Source organism: Fundulus heteroclitus, chromosome 13 (genome assembly GCF_011125445.2).
Source record: "Fundulus heteroclitus isolate FHET01 chromosome 13, MU-UCD_Fhet_4.1, whole genome shotgun sequence".
NCBI classification, from domain to species: domain Eukaryota; kingdom Metazoa; phylum Chordata; class Actinopteri; order Cyprinodontiformes; family Fundulidae; genus Fundulus; species Fundulus heteroclitus.
Genome location: NC_046373.1, coordinates 18,645,136 through 18,659,716, shown reverse-complemented (window position 1 = coordinate 18,659,716; position 14,581 = coordinate 18,645,136). Strand labels below are relative to the sequence as shown.

Sequence of the window (14,581 nt, the reverse complement as noted above, 5' to 3'; positions counted from 1 at the left end):
TTTTACTTTATTACCAGAGGCCAAGTTAATGCCATCCAGATTAAGTGATTGGTTAAGAAGTTTATTTTTTGATCAAACTTGAAATCAAAACCAACCACAGTGAGATATATCTGGAATCATTGTACCTATTTATTTGGTACTCCTTGCATACTTGATTGATGATTGGGTTGCAGGTCTCAGATTTAGTTTTGTGGGTCGGTAGCGCAAAGGTCTGAGAACCGCTGGTCTGAATTACACAAACAGGCTCAAATAGGTACACACACCCCCACTGATAATTATTGAAATGTTTCAAAGCAAGTTGGACCTTCACCATTTGCTTTTTGAAATTGGTAAAAGTCTTCTGGTATAATTGTAACTGAATATTTGTTATTAATCTCTTTAATATGAGCCTGAATTGGTGTTTTCTGTGTCCAAGTTTAAATCTACAAGTCGGTTTGAGATAAAGTTGAAGAATGTGAAGGTAGAGCTCTCTCTACTCAGTCTGTGACATTCCAGAGGTTTCCATTTTTAGAGCCTCCTTCTTTCTTCCTGAGCATCTTGCAAATTTCCTTTCACCTGAGGGTAGCTTGGGGTCGTCTTCAAGACCTCGACAAAGTGGTGAAGCGTTCAAAAAAAACTTTCAATTGCTTAGAAACGGCTCCAAAAGACGTTTCCCATTTTTCTGGAAACTTGCAGCTCTCCTCAGATCCTCACCAGGATTTCTGGACATTCCCATTGTTCTGAATATTGTCGGATCCAGTGAGTAGGGCTCATGATTAACAACACAATCATGAGCCCTACTGAAAATCTAATAGGCCTAGTCCTGCACAAGTTACAAGATTTTTGCAGGATTTAAACAAATGCGCATGTATATTCGAGCTAGTTTGTTTAATGTTTACCCTGATCAGATTAGGTTAAATCTTTAATAATCCCTGTTTGTACACTCAAACCTTGTTTGTTCCATACCTGAAACAGTGCTTCAAATTGGGCGTGAAGCCCCAAACTGAGTTACGTCTATGCCATCAGGAGTATGTAAACTTCACCAGAACTGTGGCTGACTAATGCAGTAAAACGTGCATGAACTGGGTTATAATTCCCAGTAAAAACTCTAGATCATCTCTGAGTGACGAATTTTTGGCGCTGAAAACGAAAGCCGCGCTTGTGTGACACACTGCAACGGACTCCTTGTGCCCGGGAACCGGATCCGATGGCATGAATGGCATCCATTATCGCAGCCGTGAGGCCAAACCTGAAATGTTTACGCCCAGACTCCGCTCTGTGAATGAGCGCCTTGCCTTAACAGAGGTACGTACTGCATCTGGGCTTCAGCTGATATCACCCAGCTGATATGCTGATGGACGAGAACAAGACGGTCGTTACGAAACCGCACACAGAGCCTGCCATTCTTCGGATTCTACAACCGGTCAGATCAGAGGCGTTTTTTTGCCCTGAGATGACCTTTACTTTTAATTTAAAATCTGATTCTTAATAACTAATAAAGGAGGATGAGAAGCAGCAGAGTTTTGCAAACACGAATGAAACAGCATTTATGTCTGTGCTTTGAATGTGTGCAGCTCGGATTCGGACAACAAGGCTTGTTTTTGACCTCGGTACCATTATTTGAGTCATGTTTTGTATAAACTAATTACTGCTTAGAAATGCATGATTCAGTCAGTTGATTGGACTCGCCTGATACTATCTCTGAATCCCGCACTCTGCCCACCGGCTCAAACAGGGTTTTGTCCAGTCGTCAGTACTAACTGTGACCTTTTTTGTAGGTCAGCGTGGCAGTTTTTCTTTTTTTTTTTCTTTTTTTTTTTTTTGATGTCATGGAAATCCGACAGCGATGAGGGCGGCGTGCAGGACAGGAGGGGAGTGATGGGGTGTTTTCCGCTGATGTGTGCATCAGTGATGGAGGTGAAGCGCGTATATTTAGAGAGGAGATGATCAGAGATGAAAGGGGAAAGGACCTTCTGCAGACCGCCGCACCGAGCCCAAACACAGCAAGGTAACACGTCGGCTGGCTGCTGATTGCAATGCTTTACTTGCTTTTTTTTTTAGGAGAATGCATGCTCAGTTTGGAATGATTTCTTTTGCAGCACAAGCCGCCATGGAAGCTGCCATCACCACCATTGTCACCCAGTTCAAGCTGTACGCTGGGAATGAAGGATCCTCCTCCACGCTGAGTAGAGATGAGTTCCAGAAGCTGGTGACCTCTCAGCTTCCCAACTTTGTCAAGGTTTGTCTCCTCCGGGCTTCTTTGTGAGCGTTTCGTCTCCGTCTGCTGATTTACAATATCTGCACTGAAAGGAGACTCGATGTGTTTATTAACCACCGTTGAAGGCTCTTTATATTGTGCAAAACGGAAAACTAATTTAATCTGTTAGTTTTTCAGACGTTGAGCATTTTCTTAAATATAATTTCTATAGCCTGGGAATGCAAAACTTTGAAGAAATTACAAAAACATTGATGCCAATATTTACATTTGTGCCTAAAGCTTTTGATTCTTTATTACTTGTGTGCATTTATGCTTAGATTTATGATTTTACATTTTTTTCATTTTACTTGCATGGTTATATAATTTTATTCCTTATATAGTTTTCTCCACAACAACACACCCTTTTTTTCCCCTTTTTTTGCAAGCTATATTATAGAAAGTGGCAAAAACCATTTATTTTAGTGTATTTGTGCTAACTAAATATTACAATCTTATCAAAGTAATGTAGAACTTATTTATTACAATATAAAATGTGTTAGATTGATGGATTTCTACATTGTTTTGTTTTCCCGTTCCTGTTCTTGCTGACATGTAGTTTCCGTCAGAAGTTCCCTCATCACGGGTCTGAATGCAATAAAGATTCTGAGCTGACGATGATTGATGCAACAAACAGCTGCAGTGACCTTTTAAAAACAAAGAATTTGACGGACAGGTTTGACTTTCTGAAAACCGCGCAGGGTCCAGATTATACAAAGTGGTGCAAATATAAACCAATTCCACCACTAATATTTGGACAAACGTCCCTTAGCAAGCTCGGCCTCGTACACACGTCATCAACAAGCTTCAGGTGTCATTCCTGCTGGGTCTTTGGTCGCTGTTATTAGCAGAATTGGAAGAGCTCATTTCAAACAGGTTGTCACATATTTGGATTTAAAGCATATAGCCCACAATTTCTGCATAGAGGAGGCCAGGTAGTAATCCAGAAACTTAATATTACAGTGTTTCTTCTTTCATGAAGCAGTTCTGACGCGTTTGGGATCCTTGTTCTGTTCTAATGCCAAGAGGGGCCCAAGGTCCACCTATCTAGTTGTTGATTTGAGATAACTTTGAAAAATTTAGAGCTAGTCCCCTGTCATTGTTATGACACCCTCTTTCTGAAAAGCGTACAAAATGTAGCAAAACAGGCCCTCAGCATTATGCTCCTGCCCCCTCGCTTTAGTTGAAACGCTGTTGTTGCATTTAAATGCCTCAGCCTGACTCCTCATTTAGACACATGGCTTAAATCTTTGTCTCATCTGATAACAAAACCTTTCTTTAGTCCGTGTTTAGTTGAAAATTTCACTAGAGCTCAAAGGATTGGAACTGAAGCTTCCTTCTTGGGCTGATTGTCACTGACGTAAACTGTGCACACTGACACAGGTGGTCACAGGTGATAGTTTAGGTCCACTGATTGATACGAAGATCCAAAACCTAACTCAAAACTGGTTTTAGAATCAGGACAAAGCCTCTCCAAAGAGATTCCTAAACCCCCATACAAAACTAAAATGTATGGGTTATATGTACAAACCAGGTCCCTCTTGTCAAGTATCTAACCAGAATCATGGCAAAAGCTTGTTGACGGCCAGAAAAAGTGCGTTTAACCAGATTTAACCAGATATTAGTCTGTATGCATCTGAGTGTGGTAAGATTTGGTAAAATGACCCTGTGCGGATTAGAGAAAATACACAATAAATCCAAACGTGTGCATATTATTCGTGTATTTGAAAAAAAAAATCTCTAGATTTGTGTGATTAAAACATATCAACGACTTAAATACATCCAGACCCATGAAGAGTGGATATAACCAATCTTAGCATGTAGCTGCTGACAGACCCAGTAATGTACTTTCTCAAGCCGGACAGTTTTTGCTGCGCCTCTAATATTCTAATATTGATCTGTGTCCCATTTGTGATCGCCCACAGAACGCCAACGACCCCAAGGCGCTCGACCAGCTCATGAGCTCCATAGACGACAACAACGACGGGGAACTGACGTTCTCCGAGTTCTGGCAGCTAATTGGAAAACTGGCGAGCAAACAGGGGGGCATGAACTAGTGGACCCAGCCCAGTCGGCTCGGTTCATCCGTGCCGTCCGGCTGTAAACCGAGGGGCATCTGAATTCCTTTATCTCTGTGCCAGAGCCACATGTGTAACTGCGTGGTTAACCATTTGTTGAATGAGAAGAACTTTGAATTAAAGGCTGTATTGTTTCAAACCCTGGTGCACCAGCTTCGAGTCCGCTGTCATTCATTCACCACATTATATGATTTCCAGCAACCTGCGTTTGAGCTGTAGTGTGTCACGGCCTTGATTTAAGAGCTTGTGGTCCTAAATGAACTGCTGCTGCTGCGCCGTCCCGAGCTTGTAATGCTCCACAGGCATTGTGTTGCATCAGCGAGGTCGGAGACATGTTGCCCAAATGCATCCTGTTGTGTGTGTGTGTTCCTAAGCAGGTAATTTCAGCGTTAACTCCAACGTCTAGACTCTAGACGGAGTTATGTGCTCTTTTATTGCCTGGAGGCCTGTTTTAATTTGCTGCCGACTTTTCTGTGAGGCTCTGCACCTTTTTTTCAAACGAATAGGTAAATGCGACCTTTGTATCCAAATCACACACCCCCCCTCCCCCCCGCCTCCTTGTGTTAAGGTGCGAGCGTGGGAGGGGCGGACGATGACCAAATGAGTCAGAGTGTCTGTTTGCAGCCGGCAGCTTTGGCAGATAAGCATGAGGGCGAACCCGCCTCTCCAAATCTGCAGATGTAAATCTTCTACATGGTCGTAAAAGAATCTGCCGAGGTCGCTGCGTGAGAGATAATTCACTCTGTCCCGTCCACTCATGACCAAAATCAGGCTTCAGCGGACTTAAACGTTGTCCCCTTTGGTATCTTTTCTTGCGCTTGTTTGAAATCCGATGATCTTTTTTTCTAAACGGTAGTCCCACCCCCGTGAACCTTTTCCACGTTTTGTTGTATTTTAATTGGGGTTTTTACAAACATATAGGCAAGGCAAGGCAAATTTACTTATATAGCACAATTCAGTACAAAGACAATGCAAAGTGCTTTACATGATTAAAGTATAGCAAAATAAAACAGAATAAAAGCAAGTAGGAATAAAATGTAGATAGAAATTAGAACAAAGAAGTGGTGATTCAGTTAATTAGAACAGTTGAAGGCAATCCTAAACAAATGTGTTTTTAATCTTGATTTAAAGGAACTCTGCTGTTCCAGATAAGTGGAGCATAGGAACTAAATGCTGCTTCTCCTTGTTTAATTCTGGTTCTAGGTATGTAGACTAGGCTGGAGTTAGAAGACCTTAATGGTCTGGATGGTTGATACACTGATAACAAGTCTGTGATGTATTTAGGTGCTAAGCCGTTCAGGGATTTATAGATATATAAGCAGCATATAAGTATAAAGAAGACTTAAAAGCATGCCTGGTTATTGCAGATTTTCAGAAATAAAAAAAAACTAAAAAAAAAGGGTGGCTTGAAGTTGTGTTCAGCTCCCCAGAGCTTGTGCTTCCTACCACCTGTTTGCTGCACTTCCAGCTGCATGGCCTGCGGGATTCCCGGTCAGATTCAGGTCTGGGCTTTGTTTAGGCCGTTTCAACACACAAACAAGCTTTGAGCTAAACATTTCGCCGTATCTCCACAGCATGATGCTGACATGTCTGTGTTTTACCATACTATGGGTGATGTGTTCAGGCAGAGGTCAGCTTTCCACGCACATGGATTTTGCATGTAGGCCAAACTTGCTCTCACCTGACCAGAGCGCCTTCTCCCACATATTTGTCGTGGCCCTGCGTGAATTTTGCTTAAAAAGGCAAATGGCTCTTCTTATGGCTTTCTTTCAATCAGAAATCAGAACGAGCTTTTTTTGCCAGGCAGCATTTCACACGTACGAGGAATCTGCTTTGGTGATAAGGTGCTATAGACAAACATACAGTTTACATAAGTAGACGTAGGATAATATGGAGTAAACACAACAAATAGAAGTTGTACAAGAACAATAGAAGAATAAAGTGGCTAAAAAACTATTTGCAGGGAAGAAAAAAGTGGCGGATATTTACATTATATCTGCAATTATTCTGGATTTTTGTTGTGCAGTCGTGTTGCGACGGGAGAGGGCATAGTCTACATAAATACGTTTATACATATGCATATAAACATATAAACATGTATAAGCATATAAACATGCACATATATCAGAGAGAGGTGGTTCCTACGTGACAAAAAGCTTTAAGGGTGGGAATACTTTGCTATTTGATTTGTTAAATCCAACAAATACGGAAAAAGCAAGCAGATACTTTAAATACTGCTACAGCCTGTATTAAAAATTTTGAACTCTACATTTCCATTTAGCCTCCCTCTGCTTTAATCCTTCCAAAAGTTATCATCACTTCGTGTTTTAAAATGCATTCTTGTAGTAAAAGAAAAATAGATTAAGCTTATCAGTTGTGGTATTTTCAGTTTCAAAGTGAATTTAATAAGTGAAATGAAATACTTTTGAAAGGGTCTGACCCTGGATGAAGTCATCCCACCCGCCCTGTCCCCCTATCCCAGCGGATGAAGCTGCTCCAAGCCGCAAATTGAGAAAATCACGCATGACGTGACACAGCTGCTCCATCAGCCAAACATTAACTTAAAACATCTAAATATTACATTAAAAAAAACCAACTTGAGGAATTTCTGCTTGCATTTCTTCCTCCTCCTTTGCTTCTAAGGGTCGCTGCATGTCTTCCACTCCTCTCCCTCCCCACTCTCCCAGGTACACGCCCTTTGACTTATGAAGGGGGAAAAACTTTTAAGGATAGGAGAAAAAAAAAAAGAGCCCAAATCACGGAAGAGATTCTGCAGTCCTACTAGTCTGGCAAGTCCGCAGGGCTCAAAGCAGCGCAGAGGGGAGAAAAAAGGCGGAGAAGAGGACGGAAAGTCACTTTTGGCGCACATTTTACACAGTTCTCTCATCCTGCAGACGGTAAACGGTGGGTTTGAATGTTATTCTTTTGCTTTGCAGTGAGCGTTTCCTGCGTGAAAGCGGTGTTTTTTCCCCCCCCTGTCTTTTCTTTTTTTTCTGTTGCCACGTTTCGACAGACTCCGCTAAAGGCTCCCCGCTCTGGTCTGACTGCAGAACGCGTTCAGTGGCTGCTGTCCGACAAAGTTTGGGGGATTAAAAAAAAAATGCGCTTTCAAAGGCAACAATCTAACCATTTCGATAGTTTGCTTTTTGTTAGACTTTCTAAATGCCCTTACGTCCAGATCTGATTCGTGTGAAGATCATTTATACTCAGCTAAGTGATCAGATCCAAGCGGTTTATCTAAAATCCAGGTGACACAGGGTGACGGGGTCTGAACGCAACACAGCCTATATAGGATCGCGCGTAAAAGCGCAACTTTTATGCATTCTTTTTATTTAAATGTAGATGCAGGTGGGGGCCACAGGTTGCCTCGGGTATATTTAATTTCCCTGAAGCTCTGGTAACTTCTCTTCCCATTGTTCCCGTTTTTTTTTTTAAACTATCCGGATTGTTAATCATGTGTCCAGGCGCCCACCCACGGCTCAGATGTGTGGATTTTTCTTGGATGGAAGACGGTGACTCCCCGCTGTTTATAGCCACAGCCTGACTTGCTCCTCTGTTAATATTTCATGCCACACCAGCGGTAGTATTGTCATTACTCTGCGCACCCACCGTATCACGTTCACCCGTTTTTGAAACGCAACCCAATCCCCCCCTTTGGGGCTCTGCGGGGAAACGGGAAACCTCTGGTTGTAGGACTTTGCGTTTAATTATTTGCGATGTTTTTCGTTTGTTTTTTTTTGTTTTTTTGGGGGGGGGAGGTAAATAAGTTGATTGGTAGCCTGGTAGTATCTTGGATTTGGATAATAACTGTTCTGAATATGAGCTATATGTTTATCCATCCTTAGTGAATAATGTGACCAATGCACAGCAGTGTCAGAAGAATAGAGATATGCGTGGATAAGAGGCGTCCGTTAAGGCCCTTGTGTACTCAGGACTGTAAAGGGCGTGTCAGGCACAGGAAGAAGTCCCCTAAAGTTCCAGCTGAGCTCTGGATCTGCTTGGTTGTTTGGATTTAAACTGTTTTTGTGACAACCAGGAGTGGGTATACAGCACTCGTTTTTCTTTTGTCCAAGGCGCAGAGTCGGCCAAAGACAAGATGCTGAGCAAAATTGTAATTGTAAAAGACAGCCTGGATCTTGATGTGTTTCAAGTGCCACATATTCTCCCTCTGCTTGGTAGTGATATATCAGGCCAGCTGAATGGGCATTTATTGCCCGCTATCCTCACATCTGAGGCCAATGCTCCCAGAGAGTAATGGCGGCACCTTGATGATAGAGAAGATAACACATCAGCGAAGAAAATACAGTAAATCATAATCAACATTTCATAAGTATATGTTCTCAGTACTGTACATCCCTGCCGTAAAAGGCAAATGGTTGTTAAAAAAAAAAACAAGCACTAAGACATCATGAGCATTTTCAGTTTGAGAATTGTGTATTTTGTGTATGTTTGTTTTGGTAAAAAAAAAAAAGTGATAAACAATGTCCATTGGTCACAGCAGAGGGGGTCAGATTGGGGCCTACATAAAGTATCATGTAGGCCCCAATCTATATATATATATATATATATATATATATATATATATATATATATATATATATATATATATATATATATATATATATATATATATATATATATATATATATATATATATAGACTGGCGACCTGTCCAGGGTGTACCCCGCCTCTCGCCCAGTGAACGCTGGAGATAGGCACCAGCAACCCCCGCGACCCCATGAGGGATAAAGCGGTTTGGAAAATGGATGGATGGATGGATATATATATATATATATATATATATATATATATATATATATATATATATATATATATATATATATATATATATATATATATTCTTGCTTGGTTTATTTTAAAACAACCAAGTAGCCTTTATGTTCATGTTTTTAAGAAAATGCCTGTGCAATTCTCAGTTATCCAGGTCATTGCAACAGCAAACAGGCTTAAATCGGAGGCAAACAGACTTTTGCTCAGTTCTTTCTGAAGACGTTTTGACACCTATCCAGGAGTCTTTGTCAATTCTGGTGGCTTGCACATGAGCAGCCTATATTTGGTGTGCTACTGTTTTTAAAGGACATGGATGCCCATCCTGCTGGGTGCATTCTTGGTCAGATGCATGTGACTTGCGCCCAGGAGGATAGGTGTTGAAACGTTTTCAGAAAGAACTGAGCACAAGTCCGGTTGCCTCCGATTTAAGCTTTAACCAATATACCAAAAATCAGTTGAAATTAATATGTTGGAACACGCTTTTTAATCCCCATTGGCCACTTTTTCCTCAATTTTTTTTGCCAGCATAACAATGTCTTGAACTGACCATAACCCATCTACCTCGCCTTTAGGATCTTGGTCACCAACATCAGTGTTAGGCGTGTGCATAAAAAAGACAATAAAAATCCATCCAACAGGCTAAAGAAAAGTTTAATATGTAAAGTTTTGCATCCAAGTAGTTGTTTACAATCCTGATATTTTACAAGTCGATATTAACAAATGCAGTTCAATCTATGGGTCACCTCTACTGCAACTGCAAAAACAATGAAAAAAGCCCAGTGGCAGCTGGTGGATGGGTTGATGGGCTGCTGGTGTCTTTTTTTTAATACCTAAAAGAGAGGAGTGAAATGTTAGATTCAACAGCTCATAGCTCCTTGTCACTCTATAGATGTATCGTCACTAACGGGTGATATTTAATGTATGGTTTGGAAACCGCTTGTCTTTCAGCCTGACTTGCCCTCCAGTGATGTAGATGTCAACATGCTGTCTGTCTGTGCTACAAGCGCCGCTGCATCCTTTTTAAAACAAAGAGTCAACAGCCTCTCCCCTCACAGTTTATTTGCTCATGAGCATTTGAATACCGAAACTGGCTGCGGAGCGTGTTTACCTCCAACGAACGCCGTCTCCTGCTTCGGGGCAAAGCGAGCTCGGAGGTAGCCTGTAAATTCCTGTCTAAGTGATCTCTGCAGACAGCAATGAGTGGAATTCCTGCAAACGTGTCACCCTCACCGCCTTGTCACAGTTTGTGCAATATGTGAAGATTATCTTTGCATCGGTGCGAGGCTTGAAACCTTGGTGGAGTCACAGTCCGAGTCGGAAAAAGTACTCTGAATTGTTTGTGCAGTTGCTTAACGTGCCGGTGCAAGCCAGTTAGAGGACAGCGTCCCAAGAGAGGCGGAGTACGATGAGGGACCGAACGGCAAAGGAAGAGCGAGCGTGGCAAACGAGAGGCAGACAGAGAGGGAAAGAGACAGAAGGGCAGACAAGGACTAGGTAATCCCTTAGGTAATCTGAGTCCCAGTCCCCTTGGTAGCTTCAGTAGATCAGATGACCTATCAAAGATCAGAACTTCCATTGTGCATCACAGCTCGTCTCTCAATCAGACTCCCTCTCACCTTTTCCACCTATCTCACGTCACCATCCCTCCCCAACTGCAGCTCACAAGTCTGACAGCTGAAACGAAAACTTTGCAGCGGTGCGCGAGTAATCCTTGGTTTCAGTTATCACAGGGCATGTACCTGTCTAAAAAAATATGAGTTAATCCTCAACATCTATTTGGATCAGTGGACCTTTGTGTTTGGCATAAAAACAAACAAAACAAAAAGAAATAACATCCCTGTCCATTTGCAATGCCTTACTGGTTGACGGTTGCCGTTTAATTTTTATTTTTTTTATAATTAAAAGTAGAAAAATTCAAGTTAGGTGCTGGGAAGCAAAGCTACAGGTTCTCCTGAAGGTGAAATTCCAAGTGGAACCTCAAGATACGACATGGCATGTAAAACCAATAGAAAAAAAATAGTTGTTTGCACTTCTGATGATTAATATCTCAATGTTTCACACAAACACACCTCACAGTAGAAATTGCAGAGCGATAAAAATGAGCTCTTGTTGCCAATAGCCTGGTAGACAGCATCATAAATCCCACTGGTGTTCAAACTTAGGACTGGAACAATGGTTTGTTTTGGTGTGATGTCAGTCCCAGATCCAGGTTCGGACTTCAGATGTTAATAGAACAACACATGAGTAGCACTGTCAGCAGTAAACTAGGAGGTTTACTGCTGGTTAACTCCTGCTTGGAGATCTAAAAAGGTTTTTACCACCGCTTTTCTGTTTTTATAAAGTTTCTGACTACACAAAAATCACCGTACTTTAAAACTCACCTTCTTGTTTGTTGGTTGCTTATCAGCCTTTTACATCAAAGTTACTTCATAGGGAGACAGACAGACAGACGGGCAGATGGATAGATCGATATACCAGTAATCTGTTTGCTCATGGAATGCATGTTCTTTCCCAGACTGGGGAAATCATGGAGGATGCCATCCAGGTCGTGGTGAAAACCTTCCTAAAGTCAACAAAAGGAAAAGAGAATCTAGGGAAGAAACAGTTCCAGAGCCTTGTCTCATCCCAGCTCAGCAACATCCTTACGGTGAGAACAATCTTCCTTGTATTTCTCGCAACTTGTATGACCCGTTTATTTTGAGTTTTTGTGTGCGTGTGTGTGAGACTCGCCAGTTCTAACTTGTTCTGCGTAAATTCTAGTCAAATTATGAAAGTAGTGGATGATTCTTAGAAAGAGCTCCAAGGTAGAATAACGTTGTGTTATTACTGTGAAATGTTGGCCAAGAATGGTGGTTCCTTTTGCTCGCCATCGTGGTTGACTTGTGGTTATGTGTGTCCAACATCCAGGACACGGACAGCAAGCAAGCAATCGACAACATGGGCCAGCAACTAGACAGTGACAATGACGGCAAGCTCGGCTTTGAGGAGTACTTGAAGCTAATAGGCTACCTGGCTTGCTCATACAGCGAGCAGCGAAGCCGCGAGAAAGAGGAACCTGCGAAAAACGCTGCATCCGAACAAGTGGCACAAAGCCCCCCGGACAAGTCGGCGGAACAACCCAAAGAGAACGAAGAGCCAAAGGAGGAAGCAAACCCGAAGGAAAATGAAGAAGCAAAGGCAAACGCGACTGCCGAGGTAAAGGCGGAAGCAGAGGCGCCGGGGGAAACGAAGCCCGAGGCAGCTAAGGTGGAAGCAGCGGCGCCGGCAGAGGCGGAGGTAAAAGCTGCGGAGAAAGAGCCAGAGAAAGTTGAGGAAACACCAAAGGTGGAGGATCCAACAGAGAAGTCGCCGGCTGCTGCTGAGGAGGAAGGAGCCGAGAAGACGGAAGAGGCTTCTTCATAGGGGACAATTCACTCCTTCGCGAAAGTCACACTACAGAAATCAACCCTTCAGAGAACGTAACATTGATTCCAAAATAATTTGGAAAGCCACTATTTTAACATACATTAAAGTACAATTATATTTTAAACACTACAAAACAATATTCTTTATGATTATGTACATGACAGTAGCTTTGTACTACTTTTACCACTATGTTTATATGTACAGCATGTGCATCCCACTATATAAGCACATTTACCTCATTATGATGGTATACTATGACAGCATGTAGTTTTACACTATAACGTGCATGCGGTATCCATGTGAAACCTACCCTGGAAACGATGACTTTCCTGCACACTTGACTGAAGTATCTTAACACACCATTGCAAACTAGAGGCCTTCCATCAACGCTTTCTCATTTTAATGTTTTCACTTTCTTTCTCTTCTACACTAACAGCAGAGTCAAATGGGTCCTTCGGTGACAATCTCTTAGCCAAGCACTTGTGGCTTTAAGGAATACTGGGACATTTTCACAGCTTGCTAGCCAGAATTTAGATAAAATGAACTCGCTAAATGTTTGGTTCTGTCAAAATTTACATTCAAAATAATAAAAGAAAAATTAACAAGCACCCTTAAAAATTACTTATTACATTGTGACCTCTTGTTGTTTTTTTTCCCCCATACAAGTACAATTTTGTGTTAGCTTGTGAGGCTAAAACAAATGGATAGCTGCTTTTCCATGTTAGCTCATAGCTTCTGTTTTACCCGGATAATATATCTTTCTCATTATTCAGCTATAAAATATTCCCTTATTTGGTGCTCTTGAATGTATTTTTTTATATATTCTTTAGCTTAGCGATCGATAGGCAAAAAGATGCAAACAAGATAGTAGCATGTTGGTTTTGCTAAGTAGTAGGACAGCTACAAAATAGCTGCTTTCCTTTGTTGAGATGGTTTATTGGGACATTCTATTTGCACTCGGAAGCTGAAATTTTAGAGTTCCAAGTTTTAAAAAAAAAAATCAACTGAAGCATCCCTTGATGTGAGATTTGATATAAGCAACTCGGAAAACGTATTCTTTATCCAATATGGCTGCGGCGCGTTGAAGACATAGCAAAAGCAGGGGTAATTAATACATTTTTTTGACTTCTGAGGATTTTTTTTTACCTATACCCACACATGGTGCTACACAACCTGCCTCTAAAAACGTTTTACCAATTGCAAACAGTGGTCTGCAACGTTATTTAGCACAACTGGAGCATGCTAGGCTTGATGTGATGCAGTTCCTATTTCTAAATTCAAACTTTCAAGTTTAATATAACACTACATTTGCTTAGCTTCAGTAATTTTGTCCTTGTTCAACTTGAAGCTACAAAAAAAAAATGCTCTAATACTATTTTTTATGCTGCACTTAAATACATTTTACGTGTTAGCCTATAAGGTTAATAGGAAGTGGTAGAGCCGTTGCTTCTTTCCTGATTTAGCAATGTATGTTGCTGGTATTTGTAATTGGAAGTAGTGACTTTGGAGTTTCCAGTTAAATAACATGAACTGGAAAACTCCCAATGTTGGAATTTCTAGCAGAAAAGTCTGATTCCTCTAACAAAACCAGACTTCAAAATCCAATATGGCTGCCACGTGAATAAACAAAACGATAGCGATTGTAATAACCTATTTATTTTCTGTTCTGGTGGTTTGAATCCCATTATGTGAGTTGTATATTGAACTGCAGCTGGAGCAAGTTGTTTGTGATTCCATTCCTCGATCTGAATCCAAACTTTTTTAAAGTTAATAGGGCACATTTAGCTTAGATTCATTTGTTCCTGAAAGTGGTTATTTTCTTAATTCAACTGGAGTCTGTAAAGAATGTCCAAATGTTCCTTTTATTGGATGCACTTAAATCACTTTTTTTATATATTTCTATAAACTGGTTCTATGGCTAATTTAACAAAACAATAAACAAACTAATTTACTAAAGTTCTGCATACTTCAACTTATCTTAATTGTTTTGTTTTTTTTCATGGCCCATTTTCTGCCTTTAACTTGTGCACTCTGTGATCTGTCTAATTTCTTTTACCCTGTCTGCAGCTTTCAG

General features: G+C 41.1%; 2 protein-coding genes across 2 annotated transcripts; both read left to right on the top strand.

Moving 5' to 3' along the window:
- Nucleotides 1–1,875: 1,875 nt before the first annotated feature.
- s100a11 (S100 calcium binding protein A11) lies at nt 1,876–4,463 on the top strand. Its single transcript, XM_036145286.1, has 3 exons — nt 1,876–1,987; nt 2,079–2,218; nt 4,159–4,463. Exons 1-3 carry the CDS (start codon nt 1,933–1,935, stop codon nt 4,288–4,290), a joined length of 327 nt encoding a protein of 108 aa, XP_036001179.1. The 5' UTR covers nt 1,876–1,932; the 3' UTR covers nt 4,291–4,463.
- Nucleotides 4,464–7,047: 2,584 nt separating this feature from the next.
- On the top strand, nt 7,048–13,128 carry s100u (S100 calcium binding protein U). The gene is made up of 3 exons (XM_036145285.1): nt 7,048–7,215; nt 11,618–11,749; nt 12,010–13,128. Exons 2-3 carry the CDS (start codon nt 11,630–11,632, stop codon nt 12,502–12,504), a joined length of 615 nt encoding a protein of 204 aa, XP_036001178.1. The 5' UTR covers nt 7,048–7,215; nt 11,618–11,629; the 3' UTR covers nt 12,505–13,128.
- Nucleotides 13,129–14,581: the final 1,453 nt, after the last annotated feature.